Here is a 19,619-nt window from a genome sequence, read left to right as displayed (position 1 = left end):
AAAAGCCAAATATGAGCATTCCCTTTTGTCATTTGCTTGTCAGGTAGCCATGTTAACTGTCATGAGTTACAGACTAGTTTAATTTTCTTCATGTCACTGACAGCAGCTACCCACTGCACCGCCATGCCATGAGCTGTTATATTATGTTCTATAATTCAAGCCTAATCAAAAACACAAATATTTCCAAATATATGATTGTTCATTTACTCTGGTAAATAGAAAAGAGGAATTTATGGTAAATTATGTTCAGTATATCATTTGTATCCATGAAAAACATTATTTATTGCTAACTCTGAATACTCCAGATATTAGGCCTAAAGATGCTCCCCAAAAAAATCCCATTAAGATTAAAAACATTTATGTGCCAGTGTTTCTGTCTTAACTATTAATTTTAGAGAAAGGTCAGTTGTTTTTATTTTTAGTATAAAAGGGCATCAGGTTTTAATTCAGGTGCCCATAAAATTCAGCACTATAGGTTTTTTATTGACACATAATTACAACATTTCCACCTGTAGCCTAAAACATTTAAAATGTTACACAGGCTTTCCAAGGATCTTTGTTTATGAAATAAAGGGCAAGGTAACTAAAGTCTAAAATGCAAAAAAATAGCAACCTAGGAAATGGTTTCTTATGTTTTTTTAAAATGTATTTTCCACAAACTTTTTTTTGTTATACTGTGCAATTCACAGAGCTGATGATTTGATGACTTTTAAAATGACCAGGGTATTGGTCTGAAATGGAAACAGTGTATAATTAGGATGACATTTCATTCTTGTAGCTCTTTACCACTTCTTATATTTCTCTTCCTCATTGTCGACCCCCTCTGTCACAAACTCTTTCGTCCCAACCTTGTCAATAGCTGCTATCCATTGTTAGTGTCAGCATTCACCCGGCTCTTTCCATTTGCAGTGGCAAACATACAGTTCACTAATTGAAACATCATTAGAAAAAAGCAAGCAACAAGCCATTAAAATTTTGAACTGTTGTCTTAAATGATGAAGACAATGTAGAAATTGCGTTTAACTTTTGCAGCTGCTATCATTTTGCATCACAAATGCATCTCCATGGGAAATGAGCATTACAGTTTCTTTCAGTTGCTAACATGCATTGTTTAAAACAGAAGTCACATGAAGGCAAAAGTCTTTACACAGTCAGCGAAACGAAACTGTGAATGATTTTTCATGCAAAACGTATTCAATAAACACACCTTCCAAAATCCATCAACTCTTTTGTCAATCACACTCCATCACCTTTAAAACACTTTATATATAGTATATATACTTATACTTAAATATGCAGGACATTTTTCACAGTTTTCAAAAGCTAACACAAAAACATATTCAGTGATGTTACATGTCATGCAGTTCTGCAGTTACCAGAATGAAATATAAAGTTGATATTGATATTGTTGATATTTCCAACAAAATGAAATAATAATGTCTCAGTAGCAATTATAGAATTAATGGAACGTGTGTGCGTGTGTGTGTGTGTGTGTGCCAGGCAGTAGGAGAGTTGCTGGCAGAGGGGACAGACTGTCATGCTCTCCATTTCTGACTCTGACTCCAGTCTCTGTCCTGTATAACTTCTTCTTATATTCCATCTAAGGATTCAGGTAAAACTGATAGAAAACACATCAATGTCTGCAGCCCAGTGACATTCCTACTCTCCTGGAAAAGAAATTAGACAGATTTTGAATTAATGGATGGCAACTAAATCATCAAATCTGGTAAGAGAAGCAAATTCTGAAATGTGTCTTTAGTTTCATTTGTTATTTAAAAAAGATTTAAGAGCTTTGAAATGTTCTGCAGTGACGTAGATAAGCTCTGATGTGCACTGTAGGTATGTGTAAACAAAGAGGGGACCTTTATGAATAACGTGTGATGTAGTGTGTGTGTGTGTGTGTGTGTGTGTGTGTGTGTGGTGATATCATGGTATTTTCAGGCTTCTGCAGAGTTGTTTTTGTGAGTCAGCTGCTTTGTGCATATTGTAGGAGGAGGGAGAACATTGATCCTCTTTTGAGAAGTTCAAATGATTCAGCTAAGATTTTTTCCATGACTTATGACGTATATTTATTTTACCAAGATACTTAATGACACCGAACCATGACATTGATTAAATGATCAGTGCAGTGCCTTTCTTTAGTGTAATTATATAAGTAGTCTATTTATCATGTGATCATTTTATTCTTAATAAAATTCTACTTCTTAAAACTTAATAAGTTTATTTACTGTATATAAACTCAATAGTAACTAAATGCAGTTTCAGAGTAGATTTGAGCCGAATTAATGATTAGTCATGTAATAATGGATCAGGATTTCTGCTTCGCATGTAGTTATTTGTAGCTATCTGTTGTCTGTGATTTTTAAGAAATAGGTTATTGGAATGATGATAAAGAAAAGTGAAATCAGTTGTTGCTACATTTAACTGTCATTACCTTCATAATAAGGTCAGATTAAGTGTTCTCAGAGCTTCACTGTAGGGGTAGAACTGGCTACAGCTGAGAGAATAGTGCCCTTGTCCTGCTCCTGAAGGAAATAGCACACTGAGAGCTCATGCTCAGCATTGTACCTTCCGGTGCATGGCACTGACCAGTCGCTGATGTCATGCCCACAGTTGAGGATCATGTAGGGCCTGGGACCATTAGCAGGGTTAGATCATACCTTTATTTCAGGTCAATAATAAGCCAAGTCCTATTTTCTGTTCTGTCATGACACTGGCATTTCATTGTTAGTAATAAAATTATTAAACATATATGTTACTGACAGTTCAAATTTTAATGATTTTACTTCACAAAGCATTTACATTTAAATTTACAGAGCATTCATGTACAGTAAGCTCATATCTGAGAGTGCAGCAAATTGTTCTCTCTTTTTCTCACAATGTGTGGGATAGGAATGTCACCCACAGTCCCCATCTCTCCTGAGCCTGATTAATCCTCAAAGCCACCAATAAATTAACCAATTCAAGCCATCTATCATCACCTTTTTCTGTTCCAACCAGGATTACACAAGTCATTATAACTGGACAGTAAGTGTAGACAGTATTCTCTTTTACATTTTTTCCATCTAAAGAAAAAAATCTTGCTGCACTTTTGGAGGAGTCATGGGATTTTTTTTCTGCATTTTAATTTTCCCAAGAGAAACAAACATTTCATTCACTGAGCCAACTCCAGTTTTCGAAACGAAACAATGAGACCCACACATTGATGTCATGATCAGCTCTGTGACATTTTCTTGTGGTGTGTTACATGTTGTCATCATCGTTGAAGTGTTTAGAAATTAGTTAAGATTTTTGATTATCTTTGGTCACTTGATACAGTGATTCCTAGATCTTAAATTTCAAAGACATTAACTTTTACAGAATTAGTTCTCTTGCTCCTAAAATCCTTTAATATGTAACACGTTTTAACATAACATATTTTAAATATATGATTTAACACACCTATATGAATATTTTACAAAAATAAAAAACAATATGCAAAAAAAACAAATAAATACAAAATAAATAATTAATGCATATGTAAATCAGCCATCTCATTGTTATTCAGCCAGATGTTCATAGGAGAGAGAGAAAGAGAAAAGAGAGAGAGAGAGAGAGAGAGAGAGAGAGAGAGAGAGAGAGAGAGAGAGAGAGAGAGAGAGAGATGGTATGTCATTCATGCACATGCATAGGGAGGATAACAGTCGAGAGACAGTCTGCAAATAGATCACACTATTTTGAGTGGCTTACAGTCAAGGAAACATCTGTCAAGATATTCATTGTGTTGAGCATATTTTCCTGTTTCTGGCACTCCCAATCTGGATTATATTTGCCCTAATCTATAACTGGACTATTATGATATGAGAATAATTGCAGTTTTACATTTAAATCAGAGGACCCTTGACATCAGAGGTAACAAGTTTGAACTTTTTTTCATCTTAACTTTGTTATTGTGATGACAACTACCTGTTTTCTTCTCTTTAGTATTGAGATGACCATCAAGCTCTGTGAATTCTGATGTCTGCAGTGTGAGCTGGTAGGCCTGTAATATCCATATTCATTTACAGTACTTATTTGTTATCAGAAATGACCATACTGACACATAAAAGTAGTCTTTATATGTAAAACTTTATATGTTGGATTTTCCTCTACTCATTGATTATACAGTATTACAGAGATTATATTTTGGCAATTTTACACAGGGTTAAATATTACAGTTTAAAATGGTTCTTCTTTGTAAATATGTAACAATCAGTTGGCCTCCAACATTTACTTGGATATACATCTGCCATCACATCTGACCTCATCTGAGTTGAGGCTAATTGCTAAAGAATCAAAAGAGACATCCTGAGGCAGAGAATAGAACAAATCAATATAATGTTTTAAATCCTTTTTAGTGTTTGGATACCTCGCCATCACACACATATGTGTTTTTTTCTAAACTGTTGCCACAAAGTTGGAAGCACATAACTGTATATAATATATTTGTATGATGTTGCATTACAATTTCATTTCAATGGAACTAAGGGGCCCAATCATGTTCCAGAATGACAGTGCACCTGTGCACAAAGCAGGGTTTATAAAAACATGGTTTGCCAAGGTTGTTGTGGAAGAACTCAAGTGGCATACACAAAGTTCTGATCTAAGCCTGACTGAACACTTTTGGGATACACTGGATGGTTAAATCCCTAAAAAGTAAAAGAACCTAGCATAAAACCTTCCCAGAACGGTTACAGTTCTAATAAAAGCAAAGGGGAACTGAAAGTGTTCAGTACAGAATTTTATGGACTTTCTACGAATATGACCACCGTATAGAAGTAAATTAGCTGGACTGGTGGGTTCTAAATACTTTATAGAATTGACACATAGAATGAAGAAATTATATTAACATGCTATTTTGGAATTTAGGTAGTTCAGTGTAATTCAGTGCTACAATAAAAATGCTTCGTTAAGTCATTGTGTTGATTGTGCTATATTGATGGTTCAGAACAGACAAAACTTGACACCGATCTTGAAAACTAATTCAGACAAATACAATTTCAATTAAGGTGAAACAAGAACATATGCTGAGTGGAATCAGTCCTGGAAAAGATAGTAATTAGACAAATGATAAGTCAATCTTTTGGGTGATTAGAAGAAATATGCACATGTCTATAATATCATCCCTTAAAACCCATGTGGTTTAAGAATAAGAGCAGTGAACTGAGTTCATGAGGGAAAGGGTTGTTAATGTTTTGTGCTGACTGATTTACCCCTTTGTTGATTGCATTGTTGGCTCCAGCCTCCAGATGATGTAAACTGTGAAAGTGCACAATTCTCATGACCCTCAACACAGTATGTAGAAATAAGAATCAGGTTTATTCACTGTGTCAACACATGACAAGCTAAGCAATTTCAGAACAAGACTCTTTTGTCTGTTTTGTTCTCTTTTTGCCTGAGTAGAGTATCGGTGGATTATTGCTGGTAGCTGGTTTCAGAGATGAGGACTGAAAGATTGTGGGAAATTCTGGTTGCGTTCCTAATTCTCTTACAGCTATGGAGACAGGTATCTGCAATGGAAATCCCACCTGATGGTACGTCAGTGTCAATTGATGATCTCTGTAGTCTTATTTTTTTCTGCACTTGTAAATTATACTGTATGAATAGTATAAAATATTATAAGCATACTATCTATTTCCATGTTAGTGACATTATTTGATGATAATGATTATAATTATGATGATTATGATGTGTTTATATAAACCCCAATCACAGTGAGACAGCCTCCAATGATAATTAAGCAGAGTGTCCAAGATCATATAGTGGAGCCAACAGACCCCATTGTTGTGGAGTGTGAGGCCACAGGAAACCCTCCTCCAGTGTATGAAACCTAACCTGATCACATCAAATTCATCTTTTTTTCTATTACATAAAAAAATTTCTGTACTATTTGTGGAGTTTTTAAGCATATAATTTTATCCTAAATTTGCATTTATGTAAAGAAAGAATTTCTTGACTTTTGCTCTATGAATATACATGACAGTTCATGTTCATGCAGATTTACCTTCTACTTTGCTTTGCCTTCTTCCTAAGCTTCATTTGGACACGCAATGGAGTCTACCTGAATGTTGCCCGTGACCCTCAGGTTACAATGAAGAGGCGTTCTGGCACACTGCAGATATTTTTTTGGGGCCGTCCAGAAGATTATGAGGGCATATACCAATGTACAGCCACTAATGAGTTTGGATCAGCTCTATCCAGTCACATTCATTTACGTGTTTCCAGTAAGTTTCAACAGAACCTCATATAGTATGCCCAAGAATGAAATCTTACATGAAATTAAATTTCATTATCATTGTGTATCATCTTCTTCATTGCTCATGTTGTGATCAGAGGCTCGTACATGGCTGAAGGAATATTTGGAGCCAGTGTCTGTGTTTGTGGGACTTCCTCTGATTCTGGCCTGTAATCCTCCAGTGGGTCCACCCAAACCTCAGACTTACTGGATGAACAGCTGTGAGCATCAATAGATTCCCCTATGAAATAATACTGCCAATTTTATTCATATAACATGCAAGTGGCTAAATAGAAATAAAAAACATGTATGTTAACGTGCACTCAACTTCCTTTTCTTGTTCTGTTATTGCAGCTATGGTACCAATTCGCCAGGATCGTAGAGTATCGATGTCAGAGAACGGAGACTTGTACTTCTCCAGTGTCATAGCTGATGATGCGCTAACAAACTATGTATGCACAGCTCGCTTCCCCAACTCCAACATCATCCAGCAAAAACCTCCGTTAATTCTTCAGGTGCACACAGGTACTGAGGAACTCAATGTCCTTTACATCAGAATTTATTCAGATTTTCCTTGACAGAGTGAGTCTTTTACATAGCTATGTCTGTTTAATTGATCTAAAGACAATGAATCTCTCTTTGTTATCTACCAACTGCCCCACTCTAAACAATTTCCTGTCCATAACGATAGTGATCTATTAAGATATGGCAAGCAGTGTTTGGTTGATCTTGATAATCAAAAGTTTTAACTGTATGGCAATTTTATTTGTATCATTCAGCCCGTATGGCAGCTCAGATTGCTCCCAAGTTTTTGAAGCCCAGAGGAACAGCCAGCACTCAGATCGCAATGCTAGGGGAGGAGCTTATTTTGGAGTGTTTTGCTTCTGGAGTGTGAGTTTTCTTATGCAGAGTTGAACTATTATACAATAATCTTTGCTATCTAAATATCACTGAGTCAGAGGAATAAAAAATTTAAAAAAATCTGGAATAATGAATGTGGTTGTTAATGTGGCAGCAAATTGGAATTTAGATTTGTTTTAGCCTTTTAGCTCATTTTGAAGGTTATGAATGATCAAAAGCGCTATGTGGCTATGAATCATACACAAATGTATTCACTTGAGTGATCCTCCCTCTGTTGCCTCAGTCCAGCTCCCACCATCAAATGGACTAAAGACTGGGAAAGCTTGTCCAAGGAAGGCAAGAAGCTGGAAAACTTCAATAAAACTCTACGCATTAAGAAAATCTCAATGGATGATAGAGGCGACTACATCTGCACTGCCGCCAACAGGATGGGCAGTGTGGACCACATAATCACAGTTAAAGTTAAATGTAAATTTGCATCACAATGAATACCATTAATTATCTGAAGTTGAAGAATGAAGCTGCTATTACAGTGTGAGGAGTTTTCATTTTTCTTATGTTCTCTCCTCTTATTTTCTGTAGCAACCCCATTTTGGGTCGAGAAACCACAAAGTCTTATTCTCTCTCGAGATGATAGTGGGCAGATCGTCTGTCAGGCCGATGGTATTCCCAGACCTCAGATACAGTGGCTAGTTAACGGAGAACCTATTGAGGGTCAGAGACATCACATGCCATTTGAGTAATCATGATTTCTGACCACACTCACTGAAAAACCTAATCCAAAAAAAATAAGACCAATTTGCCCAAAACACATGCTTTCTTTTTGAGTGCACTTTTTTTTTTATTTTTAACTTAGATGCTCCTATGAGTCCTGGAAGACAAGTATCAGGCGATACCCTGATATTTCATGCCGTGGTGCCTGATAGTACAGCTGTGTTCCAGTGCAATGCCTCCAATCAATATGGCTACATCCTGGCCAATGCCTTCCTTGCTGTAATGGGTAAAATATAGAAAATTCAAAATTATAACATTTTGTAAATATATTTCATTGTCATAATAAGTCTGTGTTTCACTTATAGACATGAAGCCACGATTACTGGGCATTAGAGGTGACCTGGTTAAAGTAGTTGAAGGGACTCAGACACTTCTTCACTGCCCATATTTTGGATCACCAAAACCTGACCTGCGCTGGTAGTGTAGTAATTACTTTCGTATATGACACAGACAGAAGTGTATGAGTGTGCATGATCAAGACTGTGTGCATTTTGTTTTAGGTCTAAAGCTGGAATGGTTTTATATGAGGGAAGTCGATATAGCATTCTTTACAATGGGACACTGGAAATAAAGAGTACCAAACTCCAGGACCAGGGGACATATCACTGCATTGCTAGCAATGTCATTGGACAAGATGAGATGGAGACAGAACTAGAGGTCAAAGGTGAATGTCTAAAGTAGAATTTAGTGGGGAATTTCTAATCAACATAACAAGTACATGGTGAACAGCCATAGCAGTACATCATGGTTTATCCTAATTAGTCCTAATCCAAAATTCAGACTATGGACAAAGAATTTCATTCCAGATTTACAGTATTTTATTGTTATGAACGAGTTTTCGCAATATGTTTATTTAAGCTGTGGATTTTATGACCTGTTCACTGTTTTCATTGATTATACTGCATTGTGGTTGAGTGATTGCACTGTTTGTAAATGAGACATATTTTTTTCGCCAGAACCCACTACAATCATCCGTGCCCCACATAATGCTATTGTGGTAAAAGGGGGCTTAGTACAATTTGACTGTAAGTTCCAGTCAGACCCAACCTTGGAGGTAAAGGTCACCTGGCTCAAAGACAACAAATTTCTGATCTTTGGTAGAAGGTACGTGCAACCAATTGTAAACAATGAATAATTCAGCCATAAAGGTATCTGTGACTTATGAATAAGTTTGTGTGTATTTGTACAGAATGACTAAGGATGAGGACTCTATGAGTATTGCTGACGTGTATAGGAGAGATGAGGGTATTTATACCTGCAGAGTTAAGACTGAAATTGAAGAAATCAGTGCATCAGCCAAACTCACTGTGATGGGTATACACACACACACACACAGAGAGAGAGAGAGAGAGAGAGAGAGAGAGAGAGAGAGAGAGAGAGAGAGAGAATGCACATTTATTCTATAGCAGAATGGTTTTACTATAAACAACATATCAATCCCTTCTCTTTCTCTGTCTACTAGATCGTCCAGACCCACCTACTGATTTGGAGGTGTCAGATCCATCAGAACGAAGTGTTAGACTCACATGGGTGCCAGGACTGAGCAACCACAGCCCTATCAAAGGCATGTGCACATACACACACATTCTGCTAAGTCAATAATTATACACTTTTTATTCTTACATTATTCCAGAGAGTACTTAATTGGACTCCTTATTATTACTTTAATGTGCAATTGTATTTTAATGCACATGTGGTAAATTATGTGCAATATCTCTTTTAGAGTATCTGGTGCAGTACACTGAAGATCTGCTCGCTGACTATTGGCTGGTGGCAAGCGGCTGGAAGAACCTGACCAGTTATCCTGGCCAGCTGAACTCTGTCATGTTGAAGCTGAGCCCCTTTGTTGAATACCAGTTCCGGGTTGTGGCTATCAATGAGATTGGCCCCAGCAAACCCAGCAAACCATCTGAATATTACGAGACTGGTGGAGCTGGTCAGTTAGGCTTCACTAGTGTTGTGATTAGATGTTATTTAATCTAACATGGCTTTTTTACTGTTTTTATTACTGGAAAGAATTAAGTGTGTGTGCTATGGATAGTAACTGTCTGTGTTAAACATTATAGTACCAGATGCCATCCCAAGAAACATCAAAGGAATGGGAACTGGAGTGTTCAGAAATAACATGGAGATCAGCTGGGAGGTGATGAATGGATGGACTGATGAATGGATGCATGGATGAATGAAATGTATGGGTGGCTGTATGTATGAATGGATTGTTCCAGGATGAGTGGATGAATACATCTGCTAGGAATTTGTGCATATAAATGTATTGCTATTTTATTTTGCATATAATATTCCACCATACATTTAAAATGAGGCTGTCAGTCTGGCTTTAATATGTCTGTTAAATGATTATTTAAAAAAATAACTAATGTTCTTCATTAAGCATTACCTGGGACCTCTTAGTTTAACCAATTCACCAAACCTAAATACTGATCTTTTTGTCACATTTCTACCTCTTAGAACATGAAAACCAACTCATCTTCCATAGTTACAATTAATACGTGTGGTACAGTTTTAGTAAGTTTCACTTACGGTCTAATCATAAATAAATAAAACTTCACTGCTGCTAACCTGACGTTACCTAATTAGCTTACCAGTTTCTGCTATGTGTTTTTTTTAACTAGCATTATGGGTCTAGCTAGTACCAATGACTCTGCTGTATATTTTTAACTGGAAAACCTAGCTAACCTGTTTCTTGCTTACTCGTTAATTGGGTCTATATGTGAAAGAGCATCTCTGGAAAATTGTCCGTAGTGTGTGATTGCGTGAGTGAATGAGAGAGTGTGTGTGTGCCCTGCGATGGGTTGGCACTCCGTCCAGGGTGTATCCTGCCTTGATGCCCGATGACGCCTGAGATAGGCACAGGCTCCCCGTGACCCGAGGTAGTTCGGATAAGTGGTAGAGAATGAATGAATGAATGAATGAATGAATGTGAAAGAGCACCTGATAACCACTTTTGCTCTTATTGTAAAGAATTTTGTTGTAATGGTTGGCTGAATCGTGGCATTTCAATGAAGATAAAGTAGTGTAACAGCTTTTCTAGCTAGGTAGATTAGATAGACATGACTGTTACATAACTACAATTGACTCCTGAATTTCATAATTTCTTCTCTGGCCTTGGTGCGACAAGCCGTTGGAGTATAGAGAGTGGAACGGTCCCAAGCTTGGATACATGGTGTGGTGGAGAAGACGAGACTCCAGAGAGGAGTGGAAAAATTACACCACATACTGGTGGTGCAGTCACATCATCTACGATACGGACACATTCACACCCTATGAAATTAAAGTCCAAGCCGTCAATTACTTTGGCCTCGGACCAGAATCTCCTGTGATCATAGGTTACTCAGGAGAGGATCGTGAGTGATGCATAACACCTACACCTAAATGTTTACATACTGTATACACACAAGAATAGATGCATGCACTCTATTTTGGTACAGGTCATTACATGTAGATTTCACAGTGGATGATGTTCCTTGACTCAATCATGGCATGATTTAATAGGTCCCACTGCTGCTCCAACTGACTTGCATGTCACAGATGTCGAGAGCACAACGCTGACAGTCCACTGGCATCCTGTGCCCCAAGACAGCATCATGGGGGAGATTAAAGAGTACACGGTGAGACCAAAAATCAGTCAGGGTGACAGGAATCAATGTCAGGATCTTATTTTTTAATTGTAAACCAAATTGTTTGGTCTTAAAGTAATGTTCAAAATCAGTCTTTTTTTTTTTTATCAGATTTAAAAACTAAAAAAAAAAATCTGCTTGCATAAGTGTTTAATCCCTTCTGATTAATACTTGGTTGAACCAGTAGAAATGTCTTGGGGGTAAGCTTTGGACAATGTTTGGGAGAGCTTTTCACCTATTCTTCCTATGAGATTTGTTTCATTTCATTTGTTTTGTTATTCACTGTCCAGTGTCACCCAAATGAGGATGGGTTCACTTCCGGGCCTGATTCCTCTCAAGGTTTCGTCCTCATATCATCTCAAGAATTTTTCCTTGCCACCATATCCTATCTATAAATAGGATATATATATCCTATTTATCTAATTATAATTTCCCTCAAATCTGACTGACCACATTGTCTGAATCAGTGGCAAAACTAAAATGTAAAAATTTGTCAAACTGAGTGTTGAATTGTTTCTACGATCTTTAATGAAATTTCATAGCTCATACAGGATTAAATAGATTTAAACTGGCAAGCATGAGCATAACTATTATGGTGGGACTTTGAGATTCTTTGTTATGTTGTTTTTGGTGTTACTCAGGTGTATTACTGGAGAGAAAGCAGCCGTCTGCCCCATCACAGTGTCACCACAAGGATCAAATCCAAGAGCTTTAAAGCAAATGGGGCTCGGCTTTCTGGCACCCTAACTGGCCTCATCCCCTACAGTAACTACAAGATGTACATAGTAGTGGCCAATAACCGCTATGAGGGTCCACCAAGCAACAGGATTGAGTTCCAAACTCTTGAGGGAGGTACTGACAAGCAATAAAAATATCATAATTTCATTTTCTGTTTTTATTTTTCTTGAAAATTAAAAAAATACAAAAATAAATAATCATTTGAATAATAATTTAATTTGATTTAAATAATTGAAAAATAATTCGAATTAAAATTCTGTATTTTATATTAATAAATATATACTGATGGTATTACATGATGCAGAGAGGACTGTATGATTTGGCAATTAAGTAAATAGAAAGTTTTGATAAACTTGACCTCTTAAAGGCAAAATCCAACTCCAAGAAAATACTTCTAAATGCAAAAGTCTAGCACATAGGCTGGTGCATTTCCTGAAAAACTTTATTTAAAGGGACTGCTGGAAAATAAAGGTAGCCACTGCAGCACACAACACTGTGGATGACATTTTTCTGGGGTTTCATAGGCTTATTTCTTCCATTCTAAAAAAGATGAGGCTTTTAAATCTGCCACTTTTGCCTTGGTGTATAGCGTGGGACCTCTTGAGCTGTAGGATGCTGAACTGAAATAGATATTTCTGAAAAATGCCTTTTTGTTAGCAATTACTGTGGCAAAAAGAATGAAAAACTGCATGCTCTGGCAATAATTCCACCCTGCATGCATTGGTGGCCAGATTACTCTAATCTTGTGGGTGAATCTGGGATTTCACCCAACTGTGACTCAACTAACTGACCATTCACTGAAAATAAGCCTGCAGAAAATTCCTGCTGTTCACATAATGTATAATTTGGAAGAAACAGAAACCATCCACTCAGCAGACAGATCTGCTGTGAAGGAAAGACTCAAAAGGTTGCCTTGTCTAAGCAGAGGCTGGGTCACTAGTTGTTGGTCCATATGTGTTGTGATTTAAGTGGATTCCCATGTGACAAGTAGTATGTGACAATTTATTTGGAACATCTTCTCCTATTTGCCATTATTTAGAGACCTGCCTCTCCAGTAGGTGTGTTTGGTTTATCCTAAATGCCTTTGTTTACCTTCTCCACGTTCAAAAAGGTTAACATTGTCCTTCTTAGTGGTGCGTGTGCAGGGGTCTTAACCAGAAACCTGTTCCTTAGGGCATTGTTTTACACTGAAAAGGTGTAAAAGGTGAAAAGTGGAAAAATGGCTGTATGATAATGATTTGTAATGTAATGTCTCATTTATTTACACAAAGTTCTGACAAAATGTCTCTTTTCTGTTCTCTCTTGTCTGCAGTGCCATCAGTTCCCAGGTCATTCAGGATAATGCATAGGCATTATGACACCATCTACCTGGACTGGGAGGAACCTGCAGAACCTAATGGCATCCTAACTGGATACATCCTCAAATACCAGACATGTGAGCATATGTCTTTACACTGAACACTAAAAAGGAATAGCTAATAAGAGGTGATCAAAATTAGCCTAACTTTTCTCTGTTACTTCTCAAGATCAGCTGTTTAACCTATCATTTACCTTCTTGTGTAGTGAACGTGTCAGCTGTTGAGAGGATGGTGGTTGAAGAAATCCCTTCCAACACCACGCAATTCTCGCTGCGCCGCTTTGACCGCTACACTCGCTACAAGTTCAGTCTGGCTGCTCAGACAGAGATGGGAGTGGGAGAGGCATTCACAGAGGAGTCACCCCATTTCACAACAGAGGGTAAAAGCACATGCAGTGCCATACAAAAGAGGTTTTCCTCAGATTTCATCACTGATCACAGCTGCACAAAGAACAGTTTATTAATAATGAATGAATACAAACAATACAACAAGGGGGTGCACGAACAAGTAAAAACTGCAATGCTATAATAAATAATCAGGCAAAGGGCTGGGCACTGATTAAACACTGGTATATTAGGCATGCATAAGAATTCATAGGTCCGTAAGAACCTGACAGTCTCCAGGTTCACTCTTTCCGTTTGCCTTTTCAAGTGCCAGAAATCTTTAGAAATAATATTTTTGCTGTCAGAAACACAGTGTATATAATGCTCGAAAGGAATCTTGTAAAACTGTCAATCACAAGTAGGATTGTGACCAGGCTCTCCTGGTCTAATTATAAAGTAATACCCTTTGGTTTAGAGCCATTTAGCTGTATTGGCAGTATTTCAATGAAATGATGAAGGTACCATGAATAATGTTTTAATTATGTTTGTTGATGTTAACATAGCCAGATGTAATTATTTGATTTGAATTGGATAAATCATTAGGCTCATTAGGCATTAGGTGTGTGAATCAGTGGGGTCTTGTTATTAAAAGAGTGCACACTGAACACAACAACTACAAGACTGTCTAGGGGAGCAGGACCTGGACTGGGGACTGGGGAGTAAGAATGCTACTATCAACAGTAATATTGGGGGATAGGGATAGTATGACCAAAAGGAGCTGATCTTGTTTTAACTAAAGTTCACATGAGACATTGAGATATCTCCTTCTTTATAGAATGTCTTTGTGCATAAATAAAACTGGAAGGGGGTTTGAGGGGTTGGTGGTTGGCGGGATTTTAGTGCAGCTCTAATTTGGTCAAGATACAGGCACAAATGGCAATTGACATTAATACATTATAGTAATATAATCAAGTACCCAATAGCCGCTGAGTAGACAAAGACAAGCAAGTGACAAGCAAGGTATTTTCTCACTGTGCAGGACACTGGGGTCAAGGTGGAGTACCTTAATACACTGTGTGATTATTCCCATTCAGTGCCTGCACATAAACCAAATGTCTTACTGATTGAGTCAGTATCTGGTGATAAAACTTGTACAGCATAAGTTCAAGATTGTATAGTTTAAGGTATATATAGAAATACATTTGTAACTGGGAATAAATGTGTTTATAGTATATATGTGTATATATGTTTACAATATATTATGACTTCACAAGGACAGGTGGCATTAATTGACAGAATTGTACCAAACTGGACATATTCAATTTGCATTACAAGAATTGTAAAAAATCAGAATGCTATAAATGTTCATACAATGTCTCTTTGTATATGTTTGAGCAGAATATACCCGGGAACAAGTGGACATAGTAACACAGGGATGGTTCATCGGGTTGATGTGTGCCATTGCACTTTTGGTCCTCATCATGCTCACAGTCTTCTTCATTAAAAAAACACGTGGAGGAAAATACCCAGGTATAATAATCATACCATTTTACAGGATGTTTACAGTTACAAATGAACTTTGCACAGAAGTAAAGCCTTGAGGTAAAATAGATACACCCTTACACATGGCCGTTACGTAAACCTCTTAGGTAAATAAGTGCACCATTACAATAAAAAGGAACTCTACATGAGCTAAAATAAATAAAACGTACTCGTTGCTTTTCTTCTTAAAGTGAGAGACAAGCAGAATTTTGCACTTGACTCAGTGGATGAGAAGGAAGAGGGGTCTTTTGAATACAGGTAAATACGTCTAATAATTTGCTCTGTAAGTTTATTCTGTAGAAAATCCAATAGTTGTCCAAGAATTTATGTCACCTTTGCAATGAGAAATACAATTATATGAAAACAATGCATTCTTGTACTCATTCCATGCCATGTTTTAACCCTGTCACACCACATTATGTAAAGAATATGCACCATAATAACTGTCCCTCTCTTTCCTGTAAATTCATCCTTTCATCTCTCAACTGCGTCTCATCCCTGGTCATTCGTTCTTATTTTTTTCATCGGGTCCCTGAAGGTCTCTTGAAAGGTATGATGTACTGTATGTCATACATAATAACCTGTTTTTATCAGGTTCTTTGTTTAACATGTTATTATACTAAACAGCAACAAAATATTGAATATGTTCAAATAAACATATTTATTATGGCTTCACTGTTACAAAAACCCTTATTTTGTTGGTGCTATTGATGACCTGGTGCTTATTTTTAAGTTTAAGATTTTCACACTTTACGTTGTTTACTGTAGGATAACGCGTGCGCCCACTCTACCCTACTCCAGGCGGTATGTACTAGCCAAAATTTTAACATAAATGATCTGTGTTGTAGGCATGTTTATATGTTTGTGTAAATATCTATGAACATGTGTGTTTCTCCAGAGAGGAGGAAAGTCGTCAGGGTCGGACTCAGGGAAACATGAAAAAGATGACAAACAGTGATGACAGCCTGATGGAATATACCGAAGGTGATGAGATCGAGTTCAATGAAGATGGATCGTTCATTGGTGAATATACAGGCACCAGTAAGAGAGACAGAAACTCTTTTGCATAAATCACCAACCATGGTGAAAGTGTGTTGGTGCATGGTGCAGACTGATCCCTGAGAAACCTTTAAACAAAGCTGAGTATGGAAGGATGACCACAATGGCCAAGCAGAACTCATGTGCCAATGGCCACATCATGCAGCATCCTGAATTACAGCAGAGGCATTACACCACTAGTCAGAAGTATGGACGTAAGCTGTGGGTTTTTAACAATGATGAGTCAACAATGATGTGTGTATTTATTAAAGAGATATTTATTTGATTTGCCGTTTACACTCTACACTTAGTATAACATATAATAAGGAAAAAGATTTAGTTTAAAACTTTTCATTGATAATTTGAAGACAGATAATTTACCAAGTTCAGTTTCCTCTTAATGGTGTATACGGCTATTCTACAATAAATCTCTACATTTAAATCTAAAATGAAAGAAACGATATAGAAATAGCACTATTGTCATAGTGCTTTTGTGTTAATAGACATAACTGTTGTGTACAAATTTGCCCAACTTCTAGACATCTAGACATTTTAAAATGTGCTCTTTTTCACGATAAAAGGTATTGTTTATGCAAGTTTGGTTTAATTTTATTGTGCCATTTGATTTTTTTGCAATTGATATTATATTGTTATTAATCAATACAAGTCATTGATAATTGAGTGAGTGAGAAAGATGTCAGAGCTTAGTGAATAATTGACAATATAATACACAGAAAAAAGGCACAAATTACTTTTACATTACTCACATATCTCTTTTAGGATCAGCTGCTATCTTTGCAGAACTGAATTCTGCCCTCTGAAGGAATCTTTAAACAGAGTGTTTACTTCCTCTTCCTGTGTCCTGTATTAATGGTGTTTCTAATTAGAACCCATTTTGGTAGCTGTGGACACTCAATCTAAAGGAGGAACCCCCTTTTCGAGTTTTTGTTTCGGAAGAACTGTCATTTTGGTAATTGTCAGTTTTGCCGACTTAAGTAGATTGTTTTTTTCTTCTTCTTGTACATCAATCAGGTTTGTGAATGAAAAGAAGCCAGTGACAGCATGGAAGATATACATGTGTCGTTTGTATTGTTGATCAAATAAAATCAGTGGACCTCTAGATCATGATTTGGATTTTGATATTAATAAGTTAGCCGATCAGAATATGACAATGTATTTTTATTTTTAATATAATACTTGCTGGCATGTTAACTTGAAGAAGTGAGAGACATCCACAAAGTGAAGTTACTAGTGAAGCGCTAGTGACATTATTATTACTAATAATCTGTATTTGGAGACACAGCAACATAATGCAGACCCCAGATAATGTAACAGTTTTGCTTTACTTAGTTTGTCATGTACAGAATTTTCTCTTTATGTTTTCATCTTTGGACATTTGAACTGAATGGAGTTTTGTTCTGTCTCTACCTCTAATTACTAGAAATACTTTATCAGTGCCCATAATATCCATATGCCAAGCCATTCAATAACCTTAAATAAAAGCTAAATGTTCAGTTGTGTCCTGTAAACATACTCTCATAAAACACCCTATATGGCGAAGTAATTCAGTAATCAGTGTTATAAGCTTTTTACTTATTTATTATTATCTGAAAAAAAATGCTGGATGAATGTTTCATTATACTAATTATTGCATAATTAAATGTTATATTGAATGATATAACGTTATCTTCTATAAGAGACAAATAAAAATCTGCTACAAATAATAAATTACAAAGGGGTCCTGATAATAAAATGGAAAAACTCCAACAATGTCCAGACAATGGCATTGTATTGTTGTATACATGTCCAAACATGAAATTGTATAAACATTGTGCTACACTTCATAAATGCCACATGGTTATGAGTGGGGTTTATGATATACAAGATCTTGAACTTCCCATATGCTTTACATACCTACGGTTTGTAATTTGCATGGAATCAGGAATTTATGCTGCTTGCTGGTATCACTCATGTTAACATCAATCACATCCATACAAGTGTATTCTATGGCAGCATTGTGTTCTATAGGGTCAGCTTCTATAAGTGTGTAAACAATACTCAATATAGTACTGAATGAAATTCCAGGTCTGGCATAAACAAAACACACTGTAATCAGAGCAGACTGGTTAACAATATGCAAATTTTTGTGCAGCAAGTTTTCCCACGGTTTTTCGAACAGCCACTGCTTTAATGTGGCTTTGGAAATAGTGTGCACCACTTTTGCACCACTTTAAAAACTCTCCTAATTATAAGCATTCAGTTAGCTTGTACAGATTTTAGAAGTGCAAAAGCCTATTTAAAAGCCTATCTATCTAGAGATACCTAATCACTAGGACATTTCTACTTCTACAATCAAATCTGTGTGTGTGTGTGTGTGTGTGTGTGTGTGTGTGTGTGTGTGTGTGTGTGTGTGTTGCTTCTGTTTTGTATAATTCTAATTATTACAATTATAATTATAATTCAATTTAATATTAAGTGTTCCTTAAAAACAGTTGGAAATGGCTGTGGCTGCTTTAATGTGTACTTATACTGATGAATTACATTCTATTTGCCTTTCTTTATTTATATAGTCATTTTAACGGCATAAGTATGATGACATGAAGCTAGAGACCTTTACTTTTCTAACGTCTGTGTACTGTAGAACCTGAACCTGCAGTTTGTAAAAGAATGAAAAAATATATATAATGATCATTTTAAGTGTCAACATAATGTGTCTAAATCAATAGATACAGTGAAAGGTGTTGAATGTTCTCAAATACAGTCTAGAGTCTAGGAGACAGAAAATTTCAGCCGCAGCATTGTGCAATAAGGAAGAAGAACAGAAAGAGAAAATGTATACTTCATGTTCTTACTAAAGTAGCCAGCGGGTCATCACATATACTGTATTTTGTCAATGATAAATTGAATACTTTGAAATACTTAAAGTGACATTAAGTGACATTTTAGCAACTCACTATAATGCATTTCTTCTTTTCTGTGCTACCTAATGTGGGATTTGTGGGAAATTAAAATGTGGGATTTGTACTACAGGTGAACAAAAGTTATAGTTAATTCTAAGCATAACATGAGTAGGTCATCAATAACAATTACTATAGTC

The 19,619-nt window shown here is 36.5% G+C and overlaps 1 protein-coding gene across 1 annotated transcript; it reads left to right on the top strand.

The window, feature by feature from the left end:
- The first annotated feature begins 5,436 nt into the window (after positions 1-5,436).
- nfascb (neurofascin homolog (chicken) b) lies at positions 5,437-16,816 on the top strand. Its single transcript, XM_060894349.1, has 26 exons — positions 5,437-5,552; positions 5,734-5,839; positions 6,052-6,242; positions 6,352-6,474; positions 6,608-6,778; positions 7,033-7,144; positions 7,398-7,582; positions 7,697-7,828; positions 7,971-8,114; positions 8,194-8,305; positions 8,389-8,552; positions 8,845-8,992; positions 9,078-9,202; positions 9,351-9,452; positions 9,612-9,824; positions 9,955-10,031; positions 11,025-11,250; positions 11,399-11,514; positions 12,165-12,375; positions 13,574-13,696; positions 13,825-13,998; positions 15,341-15,472; positions 15,676-15,742; positions 16,023-16,034; positions 16,253-16,288; positions 16,383-16,816. Exons 1-26 carry the CDS (start codon positions 5,459-5,461, stop codon positions 16,552-16,554), a joined length of 3,468 nt encoding a protein of 1,155 aa, XP_060750332.1. The 5' UTR covers positions 5,437-5,458; the 3' UTR covers positions 16,555-16,816.
- The last annotated feature ends 2,803 nt before the right edge of the window (positions 16,817-19,619 follow it).

This window comes from Tachysurus vachellii, chromosome 19 (assembly GCF_030014155.1).
Source record: "Tachysurus vachellii isolate PV-2020 chromosome 19, HZAU_Pvac_v1, whole genome shotgun sequence".
NCBI classification, from domain to species: Eukaryota; Metazoa; Chordata; class Actinopteri; order Siluriformes; family Bagridae; genus Tachysurus; species Tachysurus vachellii.
The sequence above is the reverse complement of the archived record's forward strand: the minus strand, read 5'-3'. Positions and strand labels throughout refer to the sequence as shown.